Source organism: Vombatus ursinus, unplaced genomic scaffold (assembly GCF_900497805.2).
Source record: "Vombatus ursinus unplaced genomic scaffold, bare-nosed wombat genome assembly UNPS02009132.1, whole genome shotgun sequence".
Classification (NCBI taxonomy): Eukaryota; Metazoa; Chordata; class Mammalia; order Diprotodontia; family Vombatidae; genus Vombatus; species Vombatus ursinus.
The window spans coordinates 2,093,196-2,120,717 of NW_020948910.1; the positions used below are offsets into that span (position 1 = coordinate 2,093,196).

At 35.3% G+C, this 27,522-nt stretch overlaps 1 protein-coding gene across 2 annotated transcripts in view; it reads left to right on the plus strand.

Moving 5' to 3' along the window:
- The window catches only part of EPM2A (EPM2A, laforin glucan phosphatase), a 171,203-nt gene that overhangs the window by 65,561 nt on the left and 78,120 nt on the right, over nt 1-27,522 (plus strand). For both annotated transcript variants that reach the window (XM_027850691.1, XM_027850690.1), the window contains exon 2: nt 7,547-7,721. In XM_027850691.1, the coding sequence (XP_027706492.1) occupies nt 7,547-7,721 (175 nt within the window). The remainder of the gene's footprint in view (nt 1-7,546; nt 7,722-27,522) is intronic.

Consider the following 27,522-nt stretch of genomic DNA (forward strand, 5'->3'; position numbering starts at 1 on the left):
TAATTTAATTCTTTTTTCCTAATATGGAAATCCACCTTCTCTTCCTCTCATCTTTTCCTCCTTACCCCCATGAAAGAGAGAAAAATAAAGCCCTTGTAACTAGTATATATACATGTGTATATGTGTAATACATACACATACCATATTTGAATATATGTGTATGTATGTACATATATATATATGTATGTGTATATCTAGATCTGTATAACCTCTCTATATGTATACCACCTCCCTTGCAATAGTTAGGTAGCAGGTTTCATCATGAGTCTGGGGTTGAAAATAAGTTCTCTTGGATGTGAAATTAAGTGCTCAGTTAAATGGGCTTCTGGGAATAGGTGATCATTGTGGTTAATAATATACAACTGAAAAGGTGGTGTTTGGCTGAGTCTGTACAAGTTGATGTGGAGACTGCATATTTTCCAGTGGTATGCTGGAGCTGATTTGTTGTGGCTCTCCAGAAAATGTTAAATTTTCATTGTGAGCATCTACACCTTGGAAATCAACAATATTATAAATAGGGTTTGATTTTTTGTTTTATTGGTTTCTAGACTTAAGAAAGGTCCGCTAGGTGGTGCAGTGGCTAGAGTATCTTTGCCAAGAAGACCCCAAATGGGGTCACAAAATGTCAGACACAATTGAAACGACTGAACAAAAGCAGTAACAACAGCAACAACAACAAAGACTTAAGAAAATGCATGGCAAACTGCTAAATGCAGATTAAATTTAAAAGTGTGTCCAGTACACTTCCCTCCCTGACAGAGAGCTGGTTGTTAAGCACTTACTAGCATGCCCTTGGTATTTCCCCATTTCATCTGGAAAGTTTGTAATAGATTTTTGATACTGTACTGTTCAGTGTCATGTATGGACAAAAGGTTGTCCTTGGAATCAATAAAACCTCACATCTTGCCTCAAACTTACCAGGTACATGACCATAAACAAGTCATGTAACTACTCAGCCTTGGCAGCTCTCCAAGTTTATAAAACACAGAAGAGTTGCTGATATTTGATAGTAGAAGAAATTTCCTAATATTGGTCAAAACACAGATTTAGACTAACCCTCCTCTCCGCCACAAAAACAACAATGCAACAATTATTCAGAATGACTATACAAACACCAAATTTTCAATGATCAAGCCTTGCTGGCATGTTTTGTCTGAAACATATGAGCATTTCAGTTATAAAAGGATCTTTTATATACCTCAGCTCATCAACTAGAAAAGAGTTTCATTTAAGGTAACTTCAGAACTTGTATATGTAACAAATGAACCGGTGAAATATCGCATTGCTAATTATGGAGCTGGTGCTTGGCAACTCGGAAATGAGCTAACCCTTTAATTAAATATATATGTATAATTTAAAATATTTTATTTAGAGTGTCCCCTAAAGTAACTAAAGTTGCTTAAGAAACAACTGTTTAGGACTGTCCCAAGACTTCTGCACTGTGCAATGAAAGATCTGGATTTGAATCTGGTTTTAGGTTATGTATTACATTTTAGAGGTAATGTTGCATAATGGACAGACGACTGGCCTGAAAGCCAGAAAGTCATGGGTCCAAGTCCTGCTTCTGACATACTTGCTGTGTGATCCTGAGTAAATCACTTAAATCCTCAGGGCATGAGGCAATTCTTTAGATCTATAAGGTGCAGAGAAGGTATGAAGTTGAATTACCAGAGGAAGTTTCCTTACTTGGGTGTCCCTTATCCTTATGAAATCATAGGTTTAGTCTTAATCCTTTTCCCGTTACCACATTTTAAATATTAAATACCACATTTTAAAATACACAGGGCATGATAGATATAGCAGTTGGTAGAAAATTGATAAATTTGATTTTTCTGGGAAGAACAGTGATGCTTTATAAAGGGAGCCATCCTTTACTTTTCATTTGACAGTGTAGAGTGATATTTGCTTCAATACAACAGATATTATGAAACACCTAATATGTGCAGAGTACACATTTGTATGAGATCTATAACATTTTTCGAGACTCGATTTTTCTTGAGATTAAGTAATAAGTGGTAAAGCTGATGAAGGAGCAAAGGAATCATCTCTGTTCATGACAAAATTACACAAATGTTCTCTATAGTTACTGAGCTACCAAAAATAATCAGAAGTACATTTATTACTTGTCTTACATGCTTAACATGTTAAGTTCTGTGCACGAGGGAAGGTAGCGGAGGTAAGAAGAGTGATGTTTCACTTGGATCACTGAAGGGAACTCAGAGAAAGAGGAGAAGGATCCATAGGCACAAAAATATTAATAGCAATTCTTTTTGTGGTGGCAAAGAACTGGAAACTAAAGGAGTGCCTGTCAATTGGGGAGTAGCTGAACAATAATCTAATAACATTATAAAAATAAATAACTTTGAAAGACCTAAGAATTCCAATCAAAATAATGACTCAACCATGATTCCAGAGGATCCTCCTCCTTTCAGAGAAGAGATGGATTCAGAGTGCAAAACAGGACATAGATTTTTAGACAGGCCCAATGTGGGAATTTGTTTTGCCTTATTATGCATATTTGTTAAGATGGTTTTCTTTATCTTTTTTTCTCATTAGGAGCAGGGAAGAAAATAAATGCTTGTTAATCGAGAGAAATAAAATTTAATTAAAAAACAAAGAGAACTAATTATTGGTTAGAAGGATGAATCAAAAATAAATTAGGGATTTTCACAGGAATAAAGACCATATTTGATAGCAGTGCTAGCTTTAGAATTATTTTTTAACATTTCCATATTAGTAATTTTGTACAAGAAGACTCAAGCAAAAGAAAAAAAAATGAAAGAAAGAAAGTGAAAAATAGCAGTCTGTATTCAATCATTATCAGTTCTGTATTCAGTCTATCAGTTCTTTCTCTGGGGGTGGATAGTATGGTTCATCATTAGTCCTTTGGGATTGTCTTGGATCATTGTATTGCTGGGAATGGCTAAGTCATTCACAATTCTTCATCCAACAGTATTGCTGTTACTGCGTACAATGTTCTCCTGGTTCTTTTTACTTCACTATGCATCAGTTCATGTAAGTCTTTCCAGGTTTTTCTGAAATCATCCTGTTTGCCATTTCTCATAGCACAATAATATTCCATTACAGTCATAGACCACAGCTTGTTTAGCCATTCCCCAATAGATTAGCCTTAGGGTTAATAGTGATGTAGGTGAAATTTGTCTTTAGGGTTCTTCCTCTTTTTTTTTTCTGTTTCTTTCCTAAAAGGAGGCTTTCTGCAGGGAAGACAGTGGTAAAGGTTGGTGAGCTTTCTGTAACCAGAATGTGTGCTTTCTTTCATGAGATATGATGCTGAGTTCCTAAGGGATGGTGAAATATAGTTGAGTGGGTTAGTATAATTATAGAGAAGTGGGAAAACAATATGGGTTAGAGTGGTGAAAGATCTTGGTTTCAGCACTCTTCTGAGCAGGAGCTGATTGGTGTGGCAGTGGGAATGGAGAAGAGTTGTATGAGTGGAAATATTTTGATTCTAGAAGTGACAGTGGTTGATAATTGACTATAACTCAATTGGGTTCTAATCTACCAGCTACCTACAAAACCTCTCTCATAAATGTCCGACTGCTACTTAAAATTTAACTGCATATAAACTGAACTCATGCCTTTTTTTATAACCAGCAACGCCTCCCCCCATTTTCCATTTTCTTACTCCTATTGTTATGGGAGAAATATCTGTTTTCTGAGTTCATGTGGTAGGTAACTGCTGCCAAATTACATTTACCACAATGCAGAAACTATAGAGGTAAAAACCTAGGTTTTATTATTGTGCTCAAGCACAGGTTTGGGCCTCGGAGAAAACCCAAACAATCATTAGGATTCTCACAAGCCCTCTTATAGGCAAAATTACATCCATGACAGAGAAACAATTCTTTTACATATTGCAATCTTGTATATTCCTCTTAGGCTATGGAAGTTAAAGAGAAGATAGATCCATAATCCCACCCTTCCTTTAGTATCATAAAAGTTGAACAAACTTCAACAGCAAGCAAAATCTATAGGTAAACTAAGTCAGGTTACATATTAAACTACATTTAGAGGTTTCACAAATATTCTTATCGAGAGGGAAGATTTACATGTCACCAAGATAACCAAGAGAGTTCGTCATCAGGAAGGAAATCTTTCCTTCAATAAATAATTAGCTAGGGGCAGTAACACATAAGTGAATCATTTTGACTTCTCTGTCTTCTATCCGAGGATTGTCAAACAGTCATCCCTTATTTCGTGAGTCAGATTTTGGTTAGGGTAAGATTAATATTAACAGGAGACAGACTTTTAGTTAATCAAAATCTGTAGGAGAAATAGCCCTAAGTGCCAAATGACAAAAAATTCATAAAAGGAAATAAAATATTCCTATAGCAGGATCAGTGGCACCACCATTTTTATGCTGAGACTTAAAACTTGGTGTCAGTTTTGGTATAGTAGTGAAATTTTCTTGTTGGAGATTTTAAATGTGTTTATTTGAAACTCTTGCCTATTACTTATGCTGTGGATACATAATCTTTGCCGGTTATTGATCCCTACTGGTCTTATGAAACTGCTGTTCAGTGTTGTGGTATTGGTGTCATGGTCACTGCTGATCCTTGCTGATTATTATTGCCAACATGGCACAGTGACCTCTTATTTGGGGGGTTACTTCTTTCTCCTAGGAGAATTAATGGGATCTTCTGTGGGTCTTGTAATTTAAAACCAATAGATTTTCCTTTGCTATAAAATTTTTTTTGAGGGGGTGGGTGAGAAATACAGAATCCTAGACATACCTCATCAATGGATTAGGGAAAACAAAAAAACCACAACTATTCTCAGGTTTTCTTTTTTTTCTGTAGGAGTGGTTTAAAGGCTTATATACTTCTTTCAGAGTCTTGGTTAGATGGGACTTTATTATCTGGGAAGACGTTGCCTCAGGCACTAAGTTCTTTGGTACACAGAGGAGAAGAACTTCCTCCAGATAACTACTACCCTCACTTTTATATATTTTTAAACTAATTGTAACTTCTCTCCTCCTCCCTGTACATTTGCATGAAATTCTCCACATTGGTATGAAGAAGGATTATTGCTTGACAGAATTCCATGTAAATTCGTTTAGAGCCTAGGATCATAAGAGGCAGCTAGATGATTCAGTGGATAGAGCATGGGCCTGTAGTCTGAAAGATCTGAGTTCAAATTCGGCCTCACACATTTACTGTGTGACCCTGAACAAGTCACTTAACGATTATTTGCCTTAACCCACTCGAGAAGGAAATGCTTATCTTTTTTTGGGGGGGGAGGGGCAAAGGGTTACGTAACTTGCCCAGGGTCACACAGTTAGTAAGTGTTATGTTTCTGAGGCTGATTTGAACTCAGGTCCTCCTGAATCCAGGGCCAGTGCTCTAACCACTGTGCCACATAGCAGCCCCTTGAGAGGGAAATGACAAACCACTCCAGTGTTTTTGCAAGGAAAGCCCTATGTAGTATGTTCCATGGGATCACAAAGAGTCAGACAAGACTGAACAACAACTAGGGTTCCATATAGTTCCTGATCACAGAGGCCCAACTCCCAACTCTCTCTCTCTCTCTCTCTCTCTCTCTCTCTCTCTCTCTCTCTCTCTCTCTCTAGCTTAGGGTTAGAAAGACTTTGTGTCTTCTTGTTCAATTCCAAGTTGAGGGTCCTATGCCCTAAAACTCATTTCAGGGGATTTCTGATACAGAAATTCCAAGGAACAGTGAAGGTCCGATATCTTTGTAGTGTTTTAGGGGACTGAATGTGGTTCACCATCAACTGTACAAATGAATTTAAGCCATCACAAAAGCTAAAACCTGGTCCAGGGTCATTGTCTATTTCTGGCTTAACGGCTTTCCTGGCCTTTTACACGTATATACAACCAGCCAATCTTCTTAAGGCTTTGAGCTATTCTGACGTATGTAATAGATATTGGTGGTTCTTGTTTGCTTGTTTGTTTATTTTTGGTTCTGCTTACTTGGCATTAATTCTTCCTATTATTCTCTGAATACTTCAGATACTGAGATAATTTTAACGCGCAGTGCTTAGCACAGTGCCAGGTTGTAAGTGCTATAAAAATATTATTATTATTATTATTGTCTTTTCCAATTTGATTGTATTTGTCACGTTATTAGTGATTTAGAGCAATGTTTCATATGGCTGTTGAAAGTTTATGATTCTTCTTGTTAACACCATTCTATCCATTGACCTCTAATTTCTTAGGAAATTACTCTTGTTCTTAAATCATTTGATATATTTTGAAGACTTGAAAAAAGTTTCAAAACAATGTATATAGTTTTTTGGTGCTTTAAATCATAAATATAAGTCTTTAATTTCCAAAAGAAAATAGACAATAATTTGAACTACTGTAGTCTAGCTACAGAATTTTCTGCAGCAGACAGTACGTTTGCACTATTTTGAATGAATTAACTAGTTGAGGAAACCAATTTATTTGACAGATTTTTCTCAATTTACTAGTGGTTTGAATAAGAAGATACCCAGTGTACTAGCTATTTTAGCAGGCACAGCCTTCTTTGTAGAGAAGTAGGATGCTGAATTCTGCCTGAGGGTATCAATCAAAGATAGAGAAATAGGTCATCTTGAAATTACAATTTGACAAATAACTAAGGGAAATAATTTTGATAGTTGTAGAACACAAAACTTATTTTGCTGCATTCTACTCAGTTTAATTTCACGTAGTAAATGTTTAATAAATGCTTGTTAATTGGTTGATTTGAGAAAGAGTTAGCTCATATTACAGAAATGTTACTATGTGCAGATTAATGTCATTGAAAAAATTCCTGACCTGTGATCATTGTGTGGAACTCCCATTGAGCAAACTCTCTTTAGCAATTCCAGATCAGCAACTGCCTTTCAATTTATAGTTTTACAGAGTTGTCTGGAGGCACCCAGAAATTCAAAGATTTGCCCATGGTCACACTGCCAGTATGCATAAGAAGAGGGATTTGATCACAGGTCTTTTGGAATCTCAGGCCGGCTCTCTGTCTACTACACCAAGCTATCTCTCAGCCTCTCATGTTGCCTTATGTCAATTACAGTGAGTTAAACAATTCAATGCATAGAGTTTTAGAACTGGAAGAGCCTTAGACAGCATCTGGTCTAACTTCCTTATTTTTCAGATGAGGAAACTGAGGTTAAGAGGCTGACCCAAGTTAGTGGAAAATTAGCAGAATAATCAGAACTAAAATCCTGGTCTCCTAAGTTTAGTAGCCATAACTTGCTTTCGGAAAAGTTAAAAGTTATGTATTGAGGTAGCCTTCAGTGCATTAGATTATTTCCATGTGCATTTATTCTGAAAAAGTATGTGATTTGCAGTGAATCCTTTCGAATATCAATGGATGGAAGATTACTACACTGACTTAAGATTAGTTTGCTACAGTGCTTACTTACTATAAGTTGTAGCTTTACTCAAAACTTAGACATCCTCAAGAAATCTCATTAATGCCTCTTTATCCATTTACAGCTGTTTGTTATGTAGCCCTAGTTTACTTTGAGATCATTTAAGCAGAACATGGATTTAATTGCTATGTATGTCATTTCTTCTTGTTATAGGTAATGGGCCTCACCATGACCGCTGCAGTACTTATAATGAAAACAACTTGGTAGATGGTGTGTACTGTCTTCCCATTGGACACTGGATTGAAGCCACGGGGCACACTAACGAGATGAAGCATACAACTGATTTCTATTTTAACATTGCAGGTCACCAAGCTATGCATTATTCAAGGTAAGAGCAGCCGTGTGTTGAAACAGGCAGCTGTTATTCAGGTTTGACCAGACAGAAAAATACCTGAATCCATTCAGCCAAATTGGGTGATAGTAGATTGCTTTTTAAAGAAATAAACAGTTTCCCTCCATTTTTTTACCTCTAAAAACCATGGTCACTTAGGCACCTGTTAACTCAAATGTTCAAAGCTCTAATATTTTGAAATCTTGCCAGTGAGGGATCTACATAGGGACTTCAATTCATAGAATCAGTAAATGTTAGAGGTTGAAGGGGTCTCTGGCATCATTTACTCCTACTTTCTTTTTTTCTTTTTTTTTCAAACAAATAAAGGTAATGAGGCTTGGAAATGTGAATTGACTTAAGGTCACAAAATTGGGGACAGAGTTGGGACTAGAATTCAGGTCTTCTAGGCCAGTGCTCTTTGCATAGCTACTTTGAAGATGAATTTTTTGGGGGATATTTAAGGCTATTTCTTTAGTGGTTGAAAAGAGAAGAAATGATGGCATTAAAAATTAAAAAAAATTTTTATTTAAAGTTTTGAGTTCCAAATTATGTCCCTCCCTTTCTCTCTCCCCTCCCCTCTCCCTGAGAAGGTAAGCAATCAGATGTAGGTTATACATGTGCAATTACGTAAAACATTTCCACATTAGTCATTTTGACTCGAATAAAAGAAAAAAACGAAAAGAAAGTGAAAAATAGCATGCTTCAGTTTGTATTCAGTCAATATCAGTTCTTTCTCTGGAGGTGGATAGTATGCTTCATCATTAGTCTTTTGGGATTGTCTTGGATCGTATTGCCGAGAATAGCTAAGTCATTTACAATTCTTCATTGAACAATATTGCTGTTTCTGTGTACTGCATTCTCCTGGTTCTGTTCATTTCACTGTGTATCAGTTCATGCAAGTCTTTCCAGATTTTTTTAAATCATCCTGCTTGTCATTTCTTATACCACAATAACATTCCGTTACAATCATATACCACAGTTTGTTTGGCCATTTCCCAATTGATGGGAGACCCTTAGATATCCAATTCTCAGCCACCAGAAAAGAAGCTGCTATGAATATTTTTGTACAAATGGGTCCTTTTCACTTTTTCAGATGTCTTTGGGATATAGACCTAGCTGGATCAAAGAGTTTGCACAGTTTTATTACCTTTTGGGCATAGTTCCAAATTGTTCTCCAGAATGGTTGGATCAGTTCACAACTCCACTAACAGTACATTAGTGTCCCAGTCTTCCCACATCCCCTCCAACATCCAGCATTTTCCTTTTTTGTCATATTAGTCACTCTGACAGGTGTGAGATGGTACCTTAGAGCTGTTTTAATTTGCAGTTATTTAGAGCATTTTCCATATGACTATAGATAGCTTTGATTTCTTTGTCTGAAAACTGACTATTCATGTCCTTTGACCATTTATCAATTGGGGAATGATTTGTATTTTTATAATTTGACTCAGTTCTCTATATATTTGAGAAATGAAGACATTATTAGAGATACTTGTTGCAAAATTTTCCCCCCAGTTGTCTGCTTTCCTTCTAATTTTGGTTGCACTGGTTTTGTTTGTGCAAAAACTTTTTAATTTTGTGTATCAAAATTATCTATTTTACATTTTTAATACTCTATCTTCTTTGGTCCCAAATTCATCCCTTATCTGACAGATAAACTATTCCATGCTCTCTTAATTTGCTTATGATATCACCCTTTATGTGTAAAATGTACCCATTTTGACCTTATCTTGGTATAAGTATTAGATGTTGGCCTATACCTAATTTCTGCCATGTTTTCCAGTTTTCCCAGTAGTTTTTGTCAAATGATGAGTTTTTGTTCCGAAAGCTTGGATTTTGGGGTTTATCATACACTAGATTACTATGGTCATTTACTATAATGTTATTTGTATCTAATCTATTCCACTTATCCACCCTCTGTTTCTTAGCCAGTACCAGATTATTTTGATAATTACTGCCTTGTAATATAGTTTGAGATTTGGTACAACTAAATCACCTTCTTTCACATTTTTTTTTCCATTGATTCCCTTGATATCCTTGAGGTTTTGTTCTTCCAGATGAATTTTGTTGCGGTTTTTTCTAGCTCTATAAAATAATTTTTTGATCATTTGATTGGTGTGGCGCTGAATAAATAGGTTAATTTAGGTAGAATTGTCATTGTTATTATATTGTCTCGGCCTGCCTATGAGCAATTAATATTTTTCCAATTGTTTAGGTTTGACTTTATTTGTGTGAAAAGTGTTCCAGGACTTGTCTTGGCAGGTAGACTTCCAAGTATTTTATATTATTTACAGTTTTTTTAAATGGAATTTCTCTTTCTGTCTCTTGCTACTAGACTTTGCTGGTAATATATAGAAATGCTGATGATTTATGTGGGTTTATTTGTATCCTGCAACTTTGCTAAAGTTGTTAACAATTTCAAGTAGTTTTTTAGTTGATCCTCTAGGATTTTCTAAGTATAACATCATATTATCTGGAAAGAGTGACAGTTTTGTTTCCTCATTGGCTATTCTAATTCCTTTAATTTCTTTTTCTTCTCTTATTGCTATAGCTAACATTTTTATTACAGTGTTAAATAATAGAAGTGAAAATGGGCATCCTTGTTTCACACCTGATTGTATTGGGAAGGCTTCTAGTTTATCCCCATTACAGATAATGCTTGCTGATGGTTTTAGATAAATATTACTTATCATTTTAAGGTAAGCTTCATTTATTCCTATGTTCTCTACTGTTTTTAATAGAAATGCATGCTGTATTTTGTTCCTGTGTCTATTGAGATAATCATATGATTTCTGTTGGTTTTGTTATTGATATGCCAATTATGCTGATAGTTTTCCTAATATTGAACAAGCTCTAATTTCCTGGTATAAATCCCACTTGAGCATAGTGTATGACCCTTGTGATATGTTGATTATAATCTCTGCTAGTATTTTATTAAAATTTTTTTCCATCAATATTCATTAGGGAAATTGGTCTATAATTTTCTTTCTCTGTTTTGGCTCTTCCAGGTTTGAGTATGAGCACCATATTTGTGTTGTAAAAGGAATTTGATAGGACTCTGCCTATTTTTCCAAATATTTTTTGTACTATTGGGCTTAACTGTTCTTAAAAGGTTTGATAAAATTCATTTGTGAATCCATCTGGTCCTAGGGATTTTTTCTTGGGAAGTTTATTGATGGCTTGTTCAATTTCTTTTTCTAAGATTGGGTTATTTAAGTACTTTATTTCTTCTTCTGTTAATCTGGGAAATTTATATTTTGTAGATATTCGTCCAGTTCATTTAGATTGTCACATTTATTGGCATATAGTTGGGCAAAATAGCTCCTAACAATTGTCTTAATTTCCTCTTAATTGGTGGTGAATTCACCCCTTTCTTTTTTGATATTAGTAATTTGGTTTTCTTCTTTCCTTTTTAAAATCAAATTAACCAATTGTTTATCTATTTTATTTTTTTTAAATAAAAAGAGCCTCTAGTTTTATTTATTAGTTCAAAGGCTTTCTTACTTTCAATTTTATTAATCTTTTTTGATTTGCAGGATTTCCAATTTGGTGTTTAATTGGAGATTTTTAATTTGTTCTTTTTGTAGTTTTTTTAGTTGCATGCCCAATTCATTGATCTGATTTAAGCAATTAGAGATAGGAATTTTCCCCTAAGTACTGCTTTGGCTGCATCCCATAAATTTTTGTATGTAGTCTCATTGTTGTCATTTTCGCTAATGAAATTATTGATTATTTCTATGATTTGTTCTTTGACCCACTTGTTTTTTAGGATTAGATTATTTAATTTTCAATTGATTTTAATATCTCCTTTCATTGTCCATTTTTGAATGTAATTTTTATCGCATTATGATCTGCCTTTCTGTATTTTCTGTATTTGGTTGTGAGGTTTTTATATCCTAATACATAGTTAGTTTTTATGTAGGTACCATGTACTGCTGAGAAAAAGGTATATTCCTTTCTATTCCCATTTGGTTTTCTCCAGAGGTCTATTATATCTACACTTTTCAGAATTTTATTCACCTGCTTAACTTCTTTCTGGTTTAGTTTTTGGTTAGATTTATCTGGTTGTGAGGGGGGAAAGTTGAGGTCCCGCACTAGTATAGTCTTATTATCTATTTTCTCCTGTAACTCATTCAACCTCTTAAAAGATTTAGATGCTATACCATTTGGTGCATATATGTTTAGTATTGATATAACTTCATTGTCTATGGTACCTTTCGGCAACATATAGTTTCTTTACCTCTTTTAATTGGATCTATTTTTGCTTTTGCTTTGTCTGAGATTATGATTGCTACCCCTGCTTTCATTGTTTCACCTGAAGCATAGTAGATTCTGCTCCAGCCCCTTATCTTTACCTTGTGTGTATCTCTGCTTCAAATATGTTTCTGGCAAACAACATATTGTAGGATTTTAATTTTTAATCTGTTCTGTTATCAGCTTCCGTTTTATGGGTGAGTTCATCCCATTCACATTTATTGTTATGATAACTAACTGTATATGCTTGTGTATGTGTGTGCTGCATGCTATTTTCACTTGTTTATCCCCCGTTCTTTTTTACCCCCCACCTTTTCCCTCCTCACAAGTGTTTTACTTATGATCACGGCCTTCCCCAATATACCATCCCTTTTATCAGTCTCTCCTCCCTCTTCTGTTATCTCCATTCCTTTTTACTTCCTTATAGGGTAAGATAGATTTCTATACCCAACTGAGTATGTTATTCCCTTTTTCAGCCAATTTGATAAGAGTAAAGTTTAAGCTTTGCCTGCCATTTCCCCATCTTCTTCTCCATTATAAGAGCTCTTTCATGCCTCTTTTATATGGGATAATTTACTTCCATTCAGTCTCCCCCCTTCTTCTTCTTCCAGTACAGTTTTCTTTCTCATCCCTTTATTTATTTATTTATTTTTGGGTATCATCTCAGCAAAGTTACTTTATATCCATGCCCTCTGTCTACATATACTCTTTCTAATTGCTCTTATAATAATAGAGTTGTTAAAAGTTACAAATATTATCTTTCCATCTAGAAATAGAAACAGTTTAACCATATTGAATTTCTTATGTTTTCTTTTTCTTGTTTCTTTTTTTTTTGCTTTTTTATGTTTCTCTTGAGTCTTGTATTTGGAGTTCAAATTTTTTATTCAACTCTGGCATTTTAATTATAAATGCTTGAAAGTCCTTTATTTTGTTAAATGTCCATCCCTCCTCCCTTCCCCGGAAAGATTATATTCAGTTTTTCTGGGTTGGTGATTTTTGGTTGTAATCCTAAATCCTTTGCCTTCCGGTATATCATGTTCCAAGCCCTTCGGTTCTTTAATGTGCAAGCTGCCAAATCCTGTGTGATCCTGACTGTAGCTCCACAATATTTAAATTGTTTGTTTTTGGCTTCTTGCAATGCTTTTCCCCTGATCTCTGAGCTCAGGAATTTGGCTATGATGTTCCTGGGAGTTTTCATATTAGGATCTCTTTCAGGCAATGATTGGTAGATTCTTTCAAATTCTTTTTTGCTTTCTGGTTCTAATGTATCAGGGCAGTTTTCTTTGATAATTTCTTGAAAAATGTTGTCCATGCATTTTTTATATCATGGTTTTCAAGTAGTCCAATAATTCTTATATTATCTCTTCTGAATCTATTTTCTGGGTCAGTTGTTTTTCCAATGAGAAATTTTACATTTTCTTCTATTTTTTTACTTTTTTAGTTTTGTTTTATTGTATCTTGATGTCTCATAGAATCATTAGTTTTCATTTGTTCAATTATAATTTTTAAAGAATTATTTTCTTCAGTGAGATTTTGTAGTTTTCCATTTGGCCAATTCTATTTTTTAGGTAGTTATTTTCCTCAGTAAATTTTTGTATATCTTTTCCTATGCTATTGACTCTTTTTCATGATTCTCTTGGATTACTCTCATTTCTTTTCCCAATTTTTCTTCTACTTATCTAATTTGCTTTTAAAAATCCTTTTAACACTCTTCCAGGAATTCTTTTTACATTTTTCTTTGAGGCTTCACATGTACTATTTTGACCCTATTGTCCTCTTCTAAACTTATGCCTTGATCCTCCACATCACCATAGTAGCTTTTTATAGTCAACTCTTTTTTTGCTCATTTTTTTCAGTCTGTGTGTGTGTGTGTGTGTGTGTGTGTGTGTGTGTGTGTGTGTGTGATTTGGTGTTTTCATGTGAGAATTGGTCTCTGGTCCTGCATTGTCCCAAGCTTTTTGTGCTGGGGCTCTGGGTCTTACTGCTGCCTTTCACTGGGCTTCAGGGCTTAGCTGCTTGCTTTCTCTGGAGGGTAGGCTTCCCTTCTGGCTTGAACTAGGGCCTGGGGTCTCCCTGTTGGCCTCCTCTGGGTGTGGGGTTTAGCTCCTGGCCTGCTTTTCAGAGGTGGGACCTTGCTGCTAAGTTGCTATGGTAACAGAGTCTTTCTCGTGGCTGCCCTGGAGGAGAGATCTTACTGCTGATCTGCCCCAAGGGCTGGGTCTTGCTGTTGGCCAGCCCTGGGGTAGAGCTTCATTATTGGTCAGCAATAGGGTCAAGACCTTAATGGTGGCTTGTGCTGGGGCTGGGGTCTCTGGGGTGAGACCTTGTTGTGCTGCATAGACTGCTCACTTGCCTAGGGGGTTGCTGGCTTGCAGAAAGGTAGGGCCTCACTGGTGAATTGCCACAGGCTAGGAGTCCTGCTGCAGGCCCCTACTGTGAGGCTGGCTGCTCCTTGCTTGTTGGACCTTGCTTCCCTCCCACCCCAGTGAGACAGACTTTTCCTGCAGGGCTGGTAAGCTGCTTCCCTGCTCCTAGATCAATTCTGAGGCAGTTTTCTAGCTGTTTGGAGGGGAATATGGGAGGGCTTCAGAGGGTTGCTTCCTCATACTGCCATCTTGGCTCTGGAAGTCAGATGGCATTTTTAATAAAGATATTCTTTATTTTTTTGTGGGGACAGTGCTATTCATCATTTATTTGTTTATCTTAGAAGCAATGCATTTAAAGTCCTCTGTAGCACACACAGATAAGCAGCTGAACCTGCTGAAGGTACTTTCTTAGAGTTTTTACTGAATGCTGAGGAATATATACCCTATCCTGAAAGAGGTGGTGATCTCAAATTGTAAATTACACCAACAGAAATCCTAGGATGTTGTATACCAGGAGACTATCAATATTAAAACAAAGCCCTAACCACGCTCAACATTCTAGGTCTCTTTTTTAATATAGAAACTTTCATCCCTTGTTGGAGTTTTTCAAGAGCCCTGGTTTCAGGACTTGCATTATAATTGTTACTTCTACACCAGGAGCTTGTTAATCTGAAAATAGTTTGCATTTGGCATTCACAATGGATACACTTGTAAACAGGTATTTAGCCCAACTCATGCAGAGGTGGGCTTTGAGAGATTTATTCTTGTTTCTTCTCCTCCCTCCATTTATTTCTATAAAAGATAATTTCTCACCAGTAACTGAGCAATAAATAACAAGTGCAGAAGATAGCGCCTCTGTAAACAGGTGTTATAACTCAACTTTAAAGGATTCCCTTCCACTCCACTAGTTAAATAATGAACAGCATGTAAAAATACCTTCCATTGATTTTAGTGTATTAGATTTTTTTTCTTTTTTGATGATTTCATTGGCCTAGAGAACTCTCTGAGGAAACCCCTCTGCCAATGCAGATTTGCAGCTGCTTTGTGACTTTTGCCATTTTCGAGAATTCCCTATGAATTGCCAAGAACGACTTGGACAGGGTTTCACATTTTCAATGTGTCAAAAGGAAGACTTAAATTCAAGTCTTTCTGACTCAGAGACTGGCTCCCTATCCACTGTACTATCCTCCCTCTCCTTGGATTTAGCCACTTTAAATAAGACGATAGAGTATCCCTGTCTTGAGATTAGACAGGAGACAAACATGGGCATATACCAGTGTAAAATAAAGGAGTTTAGAGAATAGAGTTGTTTTTCATTAAAGTGAAATCCTCTGCCAGCAGGTTTTTTTTTCTATACAGGCTGAGAGGAAAAAGTACAGGCACAAACTGTAGATACCTTTTGGAGATTAGCTAAGAAAGGGGAAGGGAGATATGAGACAATAGCTGGGAGACATTTTAGGATTTTTTGAGGATGGGAGAGATTTTAGTGTGTTTATAGGCAGCAGGGAAGGAGCCAGTAGATAAGGAGAGAATGAAGATTAGAAAGAGTGAGAGTGGTGGTATGGCCAATCTGCTAGAGAAGATGGAGATAAGATGTTATTTTGAGGATAATAATGATAATGAATATTAAGGTATTTTTAGCTATAAACTATTAACTATAAGCTGTCATTATTAACATTAACATTATATACATTATTATAAAATGTATAGAACAGTAATATTAGTGAATTATAAATGATTCATTATGGAGAATGACATACAAAAATCACATGTGTCTGGATTGATGAAGATGGAGGCATTTGCAAAATGAAATCCTGGGATTGTCTGGCATGTTCAGTATCTCTAGCTGATAACCATGCTGATTCCGTGGAGGGACTGGACAGCTTCCCTTCTGTAAACTATGATTCTCTTAGAGATAAAGGTATTAATTTTAACAGTTCACTGTGAAGTGAAAACATAAGAAGGGGTAGGACCTTCAAAGAGAAATCACAGAAATAAGAGAGAGCCTCACAAAAAAGGCAAGGAGAAGGAACGTAAGAATTCATTTCATTACTGGCACAACCTTTGCCTTGCTGCTTTAAGAAGGGCATTTGAAGCATATTGGACTATAGCAGGCTGTAGTAGAGGTAATATTGGGTACTTTAATAGTACTAGCCTTGGAATAAGGAAGTCTGGATTTGAATCCTGACTCTGACACTATTGATAGGAACTTCAGCATTCATGACTTTTCAGAGCTACAGTTTCCTCATTTGGAAAATGGGGATTGTATATTTATAACATTCCATAGGGTGGTTGTAAACATTTATTAACCTTTAAATATTATAGAAATATAGCACTCCTTAAGACTTATCTTCCCAATTTGGTATTCACATTTTTTTTTGGTTAGGTCCTTATATAGGTAGAGCATCTACTCCTAAGTTTTAAGATACTCTATGGATCTGCATTCCTAAAACTAGAGCTCATGAGCCCCCTCTGGTATGCTTTCCTTTAGTAGTCAGCCAGAAGACACAATTGGCTCAAAGGAAAATAATTTACCAGGATCACATAATAAAAACAGAAGCTACAAAAGATTTCTCCCATAAATCTGGGGTGCACTCTCCTGCAAATATAGACAACAGCATTTATAAGAGAAAGCATAAACTTAGAGTGTAGTATACTGATAATGAGATATAAATGTAGGGAATACCTCACCAAGGCAACTTACCCATTTGGAATTGCAGGCCCCTGATCTCCTATTCCTTCTCATGATCTACTCATACTACCCCTGGATCTTCTTCCCTAATCCTGACTTTCAGATGCCTAGCTCTCTTCCTTTTCCTTGGCTCTTTTCCCTGCAGCCAAATTAACACTCCTCAGAGTTGCTTCTGTTTATTCTTTTTGCTGAATTATGGTAGCTCCCACTGGACAAGGAGCTCTGCTGAAAGGTACCATGGCCACTGGGGAAGGGGTGAAGGGGAAAGAATGACAATTTACCTCATTGTCCTTGCTCTCTGACACAGGAATCACATTCCACAACACCATTTTCTGCTTCAGTTGACTCTCAGAGCTGACAGGCTTATTTTTTAAAAGCCACCAGAGGTTTGGCTAATCTTTGGTCAGACAATGGCAAACTACCTTTCTAGTTTCATCAGGGAAACTTCACACTTTGTAAAGGGGTAATGAGGTTTAACACCTTGATTTTCATTTAGCATGTTAATACCTTCTTAATTCTCCCTTTTGTGCTTTTACTTGACTGGGAAGAAATCCTCTAGTAATGTGAACTATTACTACTATTCTACCATAAGGCTTGCTACATCAAAGGCTAAAAGGTGTATTATCATCCTGCAAACTAAACTGGGAATCCAGGATTCAGATAAACGTGAGTGAATCATATATTAGAGATCATGAAATTTTGAGGTAGAAGGGACCTCAAAAATCAACTCATTCAGCTCACTCATTTTACAGATGAGAAAACTGAGTCTCAGAGAGGGTAACTGATGTTTCCAACTATTTAGTAGTTTGGCCTTAATAAAGTTTCAAACATCTCAGTGTGGATAAAAGGAGGAAATATTCAGTTCATAAATTGAACTTTCCATTTAGAAGTAGTTTGAAGGAAACAAAATCCCATCAACAGTTCTTTTTAGATAACCAGGTATAATCTCAGGAGATTGTAAATGATAATATCAGAACTCTATAGTATAGTATAGAATGGATGTTTGGCATTCAAAGGCATAGGTAACTAATTTAATGAGACATTTTGTGGTTAGGGACTTGAATTTTTCTGACTTCAAAGAGGCTTGATGCCAATTAAATAATCTCTCAAGAGACCTACAAAGGTTTTATCAATGGCATACTTGAAATACTTTGAAAAGTGTTATATTTTAGAAAACATTCAAATTTATGTTTATGACTTACAGATTTTTTGCTTAGAAGGAAAGCTATGTAGTTTCATTTTCTTCAGCTGAAAAGTGATTAAAATCTCATAAAACTACTGATTTTGCACAATTTCTAATATTATTGTATTTTTTACATCTTTTCAAAAGCAAATGCAAAATAATTAATTTGAAATGAAAAAAAATTACATAAGCAGCCTTGAAGAGAGGAACAAGCTATTATTTTTAGAGTAAAATACAAACTCTTGAGCCTAGTGTCTAAAGCATCAGACAGCGTGCTTCAACCTCTCTTTCCAGCCTTCCTTTACAGTATTCTCCTTTACTCACTCTACATTTTAGTTAAATTGGATACCTTTAGCTCATCTCTGAACCTGATGGGATCTCCCACACCTCACTACACACAATAACTGGAATGAGCTATCTCCTTTTCTCTCTCTGTATCTCCTCATCTCCACCCTTTCCAGCATCCTTATCTTCCTTCAGAGTTCAGGTTAGGGGTCATATCCTCTATGAAACCTTCCATGATTCCCCCAGGTAAGAATGTTCCCTCTGTCTCCCAAGAGCCCCTAGTCTGGACTTCTTAGTTGCCCCCACCAAATACTAGGCCCTTAATTATGCTTATCTGCTTAGATATCCCCTACCTGTGTCTAGTAGAACATAAGCTTTTCGAGGATGGAGACTTACCATTTTTTATGTTCCTAGCATATAACTTGAATATGGTTGTCATCTAATAAATATTCTTTGAATTGAATTTGTCTGATTAAAATAACTAGTGAAAAGAAAATTCTAGTGATGTTTTGTTATCATGATTGCTTTGATAACTCTTTGATATTTACTTCAAACAACCTCTTTCTAGGCCTATGGACTGGGGGACTGAAGTATGAGCATGCTGCTGCTAAACAACAGTCTTACTTATTTGGGATATCATAAAATCTATAGTCAAATCTATTCTGATATCAGGTTTGCAAATATAGACTTTATAGCCCATATGATTTTAAAAAATGAACTTGTGTAAATTTAGTTTCTTTTCTCAAAATAATCTTATGTATCAGGAGTATCTATGTCTCATAGAATGAGTTTGGTAAGATCCCTTTCCCTCCTATTTTTGCAAATAATGTAAGTTATATAGGAATTAATTTTTCTTTGAAGATTTTATAGAATTTATTTGTAATTACATCTAGGTCTTCTCCCCACCTCCTTTCTGGGATTTCCTTTATGGCTTGTTCAATTTATTTTTCTAAGGACCACCACTTCCACCTCTTCCTCATTGGTGTTCTGGATTCTCTTTTTGTCTTACCTTGACTAGACTATTTCTCTGCCCACTCCATATCATGTTGCAGCATAAAATGCCTTGTCTTTCCTTAATACAATGTAAACTCCTCGAGAATAGGAGCTATCTTGCTTGCTTATATTTGTAACATCAGTGCTTTATGTAGTTTCTGTCATGTAGTAAATACATAACACATCCTTCCTCTATCATCTGTCTATCATATCTATGATAAATATATTGTAATTTGTAATTGTAGAATCTTAGAGCTAGAGTCAGAGACCTTAGAGGTCATCTTGACCAGGGTTCTCCAACTGTTGGTCCAGTGACTGGTACCAATCTACCACAAATTTTATGATTTTGGTACAAGAAAAACCGTTTAGTAAGAAAAAAGTCAAAGACTTTTTTGGAATACTGAAGTAAGTACTTTGGGAAATAATGAAATCTAAGCAGAGAAATCAGGTGGTATCTGGTTATCATATCTGTAGCTCCAAAGATAGGAAGTTAATTATGAAGCTCTTCATTTGGTACAAAATATAAATTTTATTAAGAGAAAGGCTCTTGAATAAGTTTGTGAATGTTTATGATTTTATGTGAAGAAATATGGCCAAGCACATTTACTTACTACTCAAGCTGAATTGCTTTGGCTGGTGAGAGAGGGAGAGACTTGAAAAGATTATTTGAGTTGTGTCATGAAGCTGAAATGTTTTTGAATCTAAAGAATTTAGGTTGAACTAAAGATTTTCCTGACAAAGGATGGATGGCAAAGCTTATTTATGGAATATATTTTTCTTTTCATATGAATTAAATATGACTGTCCAAGGTGCTGCTACCCTTAATCTCTATTCAATTCTGCAAACAGTTATTGACATTCAAAACTGTGCTAGACACTGAGAATACAAAAGTGAAAAATTACTCTTCTCAAGGTACTTTTGGAATAGTAAGGGATTACGACCTATATGAAATAACTATAATACAAGTTAGACAGTTATTAAGCATGTAGGAGAGGCTAAATAGTGGCATTAGGAGGGAGGATCCTTTATGGGGGGTAGGCAGGAATCAGGGAAAACTTCATGGAAGTGATGACAGATGTTATTTATACCAACTCCTCCTTGTTTTTTATATGAGGAATCTCAAGACCAAGGAGATGAAGAAACTTACCAAAGGGTATATAGGTGCTAAGTAGCAGAGCCTGGGGTTCAAATCCAGGCAGGTCATTTGACCTCAATCTAGAGTTTTTTCATCTGTATCACATGTCAGGGTAGAGGTGAGCAAGAAAGGTATGTTAAAGCAGTTAGATTGGGAAGCAGCGAATGATTCAGTTTGGCTGAATGTAGACTACACAAAAGAGAGCATCAGGAAATCAGGCTGGAAAGGTAGAGTAGAATGAAGTTTTTTTTATGATAAAAATGACCTATGATGAATAAAATCTTAGAAAAATTAAATATGATAGACTTCTAGAGAAAACTATGTGTTACATGGCTTTACATGGCACCTTCATAAAAATTAACCATGTATTACGGCATAAAAACCTTACAACCAAATGCAGAAGTATTAAATGCACCCTTTTCAGACCTTAATGCAATAAAAATTACTTTCAATAAAGGGCAGTGGAAGCATAGATTAAAATAATGGGAATTAAATAATCCAATCCTAAAGGATTCATGGGTCAGAGAAAAAATCAGAAATAATAATTTCATTAAAGAGAATGATAAAAAATACATTTCAAAATTTGTGGGATGCAATCAAAGCAGTACTTAGGGAGAAATTTATATCTCTAAATCAGTATATCAATAAAAGAGAGAAAGAGCAGATTAATGAATTGGGCATGCAATGAAAAAAATTAGAACAAATTAAAAAGAATAAATTAAAAATTACCAATTAAACACCAAAATGGAAAGCCTGAAAATCAAAGGCAATATTAATAAAACCAAAAGTAAAAAAATATTGAACTATTAAATAAAACTAGGAGCTGGTTTTATGGAAAAAAAAGAGAACATAAATGATTGGTTAATTTGATTAAAAAGGAAGAAAACCAAATTACCAATATAAAAAATGAAAAGGATGAATATACCACAAATGAAGATGAGATTAAAGCAATTGTTAGGAGTTATTTTGCCCAATTATATGCCAGTAAAACTGACAATCTAAGTGAAATGAAAGAATATTTGCAAAAATATAAACTGCCCAGAAGAGGGCAGAAGAGGAATTAGAATACAGGAGAGGAAATAGGATACTTAAATAACCCTGTCTTAGAAAAAGAAATTGAACAAAACATAAATCAGCTTCCTAAGAAAACCAGATGGATTTACAAGTGAATTCTACCAAACATTTAAGGAACATTTAATCACAATAGTATATAAACTATTTGAAAAAATGGGTAAAGAAGGAGTCCCACCAAATTGCTTTTATGACACAAATGTAGTTTTGATACCTAAACCAGGGAGAGGAAAAACAGAGAAAGAAAACTATAGACCAGTTTCCTTAATGGATATTGATACAAAAATTTAAGTTAAATTCTAGCAAGGAAATTGTAGCAAAAATTATACAGTATGACCAGATGAGATTTATACGAGGAAAGTAGGACTGGTTCAGTATTAGGAAGACTACCAGAATAATTGACTGTATCAGTAACAAAACAACAGAAATCATATGATTAGATAATCATATAGATATATATGCAATCATATATATGCAGATAAAGCCTTTGACAAAATACAATACTCATTTCTTTTAAAACACTAGAAAGCATAGGAATCAATGGAACCTTTCTTAAAATAAATATCATCTATTTAAAACCAAGAGCAATGTCTGCAATAGGGATAAACTTAAAGCCTTACTAATAAGATCAGGAGCGAAGCAATCATGTCTGTTGTCACCACTATGATTCAATATTGTATTAGAAGTGCTAGCTATAGCAAGAAGACAAGAAAAAGAAATTGAAGGAATAAAATGGACAATAAGGAAACAAAACTATCACTTTGCAAATGATATGATTGTATAACTGATCCCTAGAGCGTTAACTAAAAAACTAGTTGAAGCAATTAACAACTTTAACAAACTTGTAGGATATTAAAAAACCCCACATAAATCACCAACATTTCTATATACTACTAATAGAACACAGCATGAAGAGATAGAAAGAGAAATTCCATTTAAAATAACTGCAGACAATGTAAAATACTTGGGAGTCTGCCATCCAAGACAAACCCAGGGACTATATGAATATAATTACAAACCACATTTCTCTCAAAGACAGACCTAAACAATTGGTGAAATTGTAATTGCTCATGGGTAAGTTGAACCAATATAATAAAAACCTAAGTTAATTTACTTATTTAGTTCCATATTAATCAAACTACCAGAGAAATATTTTATAGGACTATAAATAATAATAATTCATCTGGAAGAACAAAAAGTCAAGAATATCAATGGAAAAAATGTGATGGAAGGTGGTCTAGCAATACCAGGTTTTGAACTATATTGCTAAGCGATAATCATCAAAGCAATCAGATACTGGCCAAGAAGGCAGAGACCTTGCTTGCTCACTTCTGTATCCTTAGGGCTTACTACAGTACTTGGCACATTGTAAGCACTTAATAAATGCTTTTTCATTTTTCATTCATTCATTATTATTATCTTTTAACTTCTCAGACTCATCGGACTTAAATATGAAGAACATCACAAATGTTATTTGTAAATACTTGGAATAATTTTCTATAACCTTTCACAACTACTGTTCATCAGAAAAAGACCTGGATTCAGGAAATTTGTGTATTACTAATCCATTTGTGACTCACCAAAATGATAAAATCATGGACATTGAAGAATGAAAACTTGTGAAATTACCAGCAGTTTGGGATTTAAAAATTTTTAATTAGATTGGGATTCTTAACCTAGAGTCTATGAACTTTAAAAAATAATTGATAATTATTTAAATATAACTGGTTTCCTCTATAATCCTATGCATTTAAAACATTATTCTGAGAAGGGAGCCATAGATTTCATCTGACTGCAAAAGGGGGCCAAGGCATACACAAAAAGGTTAGGAACCTTAAAATTAGACAAATATAACCTATTTGAATGAAAAATAAGTCAGGTTTCCAGGAAAATGAAATGAAAATATGATTACCTTTTTCATAAATGAGAGAGAACTGCTTTGATGTTTCATTGTGGCTTGGAGGTGAACCTGTGTTCTTAAAAACTGGGCCAACACAAGTTAAGCTCTGGAAAATCCTCCCAAACTGGAAAAGGCTTGAAGAATGAGATTGATGATGAATTGTGCGTCTGTGACACAAGTACCAGTTTAAATTCAGAGAAGCTCATCACTTAGAGGTTGAATAGGAAGTAATTATTATTACTTTTGCCATGGCAATTAATAAAGACCTACTACTAGCAGTGCTCTTAACCTGGCATCCATAAACTTCTTTTTTAGAAAAATATTTATGCATTTGAAAACATTATTGTGAGAAGAGGCCCATAGGCTTGACCAGACTTTCAAAGGAACTCATGACTTTGAAAGAAAGAAAGAAAGAAAGAAAGAAAGAAAGAAAATAAGATTAAGAACCTTTGTTTAAGGCATGAAGGTATTGAAATTTGCTTGGATGGTAGGAGTGATTCCAATATGTGTAGTCATAGGCCTTCTGAAGTAGCTTTATCGAAATACTTGGTCTCTCTCTTCTTCTTCCATCTTACTTTCTGGGCAGTTCTTAAATCTATTTAATAGTACAATTAGGTTAGTTTTTCAATGGGCTATGCTCCCTCCTCACTTGCTTCTCATGACCAAATCAGGTATAAAAACAGAACTATGTTGTGAGTAGGTAATTATGGATTTGTATGAAGTGATAGCCTTAAAATTGTAGGGAGAAAAGTGCCGACAAAGAAAAATGCACAAAATGATACCACCCAAGCCCTTATTTCTTGGAATTATTTTTCCTAGATGGAGAAACTTTTTTGTAGTAGTAGTTGTTGATTTTGCTGTTGTAGAACCATTGAAGCTACATAAGACAGGAAGCATCTGGGGTCTTTTCTGCTTCCCAAATTGTCAACAGCATTGTTATTTCCATTCTGATTGAAGCCTCTTGATTATTGATGAATAGAAGGGAGATTGAAAAGAACAGGGCCTGATATTCAGATCTCAGGTTGAGCTTGCAGAGCTGGCAGCAAGGATTAAAAAAAAAAGAGGAAGGAGGTTTTGACATGTAAATGAAAGAGACTGGATCTATAAGCCTCGGTGAAGGAAAAAATATGGAAACCCACAGTACCCTTTTTCACACAGGCAGTTTTGATCATATCTGCACTTGAAATAACATTGAATTTTTTTCCTTTGGAGTGAAGGCTCAAGGAATGAAATGTGGGCCAAGGGGCTAATGGAATGTGAAAGTACTAACTTATGAATTTTAAATCTGACAAGACTGTCATGATTCTAATAGCATAGTGTCCATGATGACTGGCATCCAAAGCCAAGTCACAGGTAGGGGACAGTGAACGGACTCTGGGTTTTTGACAACTCAGGTTAGTCTGTTTCTGGAATTTTTTTTGTGTGATCTTTACCAGATCATTTTATGTAGAAGACATGTCTTTGATGCCCTAAAATGGAGTTTGAGTGTAAGTCAGAGGCTTTTATGGAAACCAGGATATTCAGAACTTAAAAGAGGAGGGGAGCGTAAGTGATTTAGGAGAGCAGTCAGAGGGCACCAGGAGAATTAGCTCTGTCATGTTTTCAATGTCTGATGTCTGGAAATTGACCTATTGAAATCATGGTAGGACAGATAGAGAGCTGGCTCCTGAGCTAGGAAGACCTGGATTTAAGTTCCACCTTTCATACTTACTGGTTGTGTGACCTTGTTAAGTCACTTAGCCTCTTAGTGCTCTAGATAACTCCAAGACTTAGAGATGCTGAGAAGGTACTGACCTGCTTTGGTAGAGTGGATTTCCACATGCAGGAGTTCCCTATGCCACTGAAATACTGTGTCTAGTTCCCATCCCTATGATGAAGATAAGCAGAGGTCCCATTATTTCTACTGTATGTAGCCTTGAGGTGTTGACTAAATTAATAGATCCCCAATATAAGATCTACTCACATTTATATAGTACTTTAATGTTTGCCAAAATTAAATGCTTTCTTTACAACAAACTTATGAAATAGGTAGTATAAATGTTATTGTCTCAATTGTACACATGGGGATGTGAGAGTTTAAATAACTTGCTCCAGATCCTACACTTAGTAAATGTTAGAAGTAGGTAGGGTTTCAGCCCAGGTCTCCTGACTCCTAAGTCCAGAGCTCTATTTACTACACCATACAGCTAGGTGGCTCAGTGGATAGAGTATGAGGAGTAGAGTTAGAAATACTCATTTTGCTGAGTTCAAATCTAGCCTCAGACACTTGGTAGTTGTGCGACCCCAGGCAAGTTATTTAACCCCATTTGCTTCAGTTTCCTCATCTGTAAAATGAGATGGAAAAGAAAATGTCAAATAGTTCTAGTATCTTTGCCAAGAAAATCCCAAATGGGGTTAAAAGAGTTGGATACAACTAAAATGACTGAATAACAACAGCAAAGTTGCTTCTACATCAGAAGTTCTTACTTGGGGTGGTCTGGTTTGTGGATAGTTCTAAGGCGAAGGCCTGTGAACGTGGATGAGAAAAAAAATTATAGCTTTATTTTTCCTAGCTTTTAATTGAAATTTAGCATTTCCTTCAATTACGAATGTAGGCAACAAACTATAGTATTAGATTTCACTGGACTGCCAAAGAGGTGCATGACACAAAAATCCTTGCTTTGTGTGATCTTGGTTTTAAAGGACAAGAATATTATCTACTTTCCAGGTTTTCCGTTTTGTTTTGAAGTGGGAGAGATGTATTGTGACCCTTTGAAAACAGTTTCCAGTCTGGTTATTTTAAGTTCTTGATATTTCATACCAAATTAAAAAAAATCAATACTTGTTTCTTGCTTTAGGAAAACTGAATATATGAACATCTGAATTCAATAATAGGCAAATTAGGGAGTAATTATACACATTATCAAAAGATTCTCCCTTTTACATTAGGAATTACCAGAAAGGTTTCTTTAAATAGTGAACTTGCCAATGTATTAAAGTATCCATAGATTATCAAAAACTTGGTAGAATGAATAATAATAACAGTAATGATAACTGTGCATTTATTTAGTATTTTAAGGTGAGTAGAGAACAGAAAACTTAAAATGTTAAGTCATTGCTAATTAATTGAAGATCAGACAAAAATGTTATCTCCTCCAAATAGCCTTCTGTGATCCTCCCAGCCAGGAGCGAACTTTCACTTCTGTGAACTCCTATAATAGTTTATATCTCTCATGCACTTTGACCCTCTCCACTGTATTTTAGTGATGTATGTAGAGATCCCATTTTTACATACTAGTTTATAAGACCTTTAAATGTAGGGACTATATCTTTTCCATCTTTATATGCTTCTCTTCTTCTACCACAGAATATAATGACTGGATATTTTCTAATTATAGTGACTGAATTGAAAAATGTGATTCAATTGTAATCACTTGTTTGATGCATTACTTTTGAGCAAGAGACAGGCCCATGGTACAAAGTAAAGTCCAGCTGTATTTGTATTGTCTGTGTATTTCCAACTTATTCTTAGGACTTTTTACTATTAGATCTAACAAGTCAATTGTACTTTAAAGCTACAACCAAGGAAAGCATAAAATTTATATGGCTTAAAATTTATATGGCATTAACCCATTACCTACATCTAGAAGAGCAGGCAGTGAGATAGATCACCCCATCTCATAGCCTCATAGACTGTCGTTGCTAGAAGGGACTATCCAGAAGAACCCTCTCTTTTATTAGATGAAAACAACTCAGGCTCCAAGAAGGGGGAGACCTTATCTCAGGACCACATAACTTGTGATAAGCAGTGTTTGAATCAGAATCAACTTCTTCTCAGTCATGGTACAAGGCTAATTCCAGCACATCATGTCACTACTTCCTTTGGCATTTTCTGCTTAGTGCAGTCTCAGCTTGTTTAATTCCATGTTTTCAGCATCAC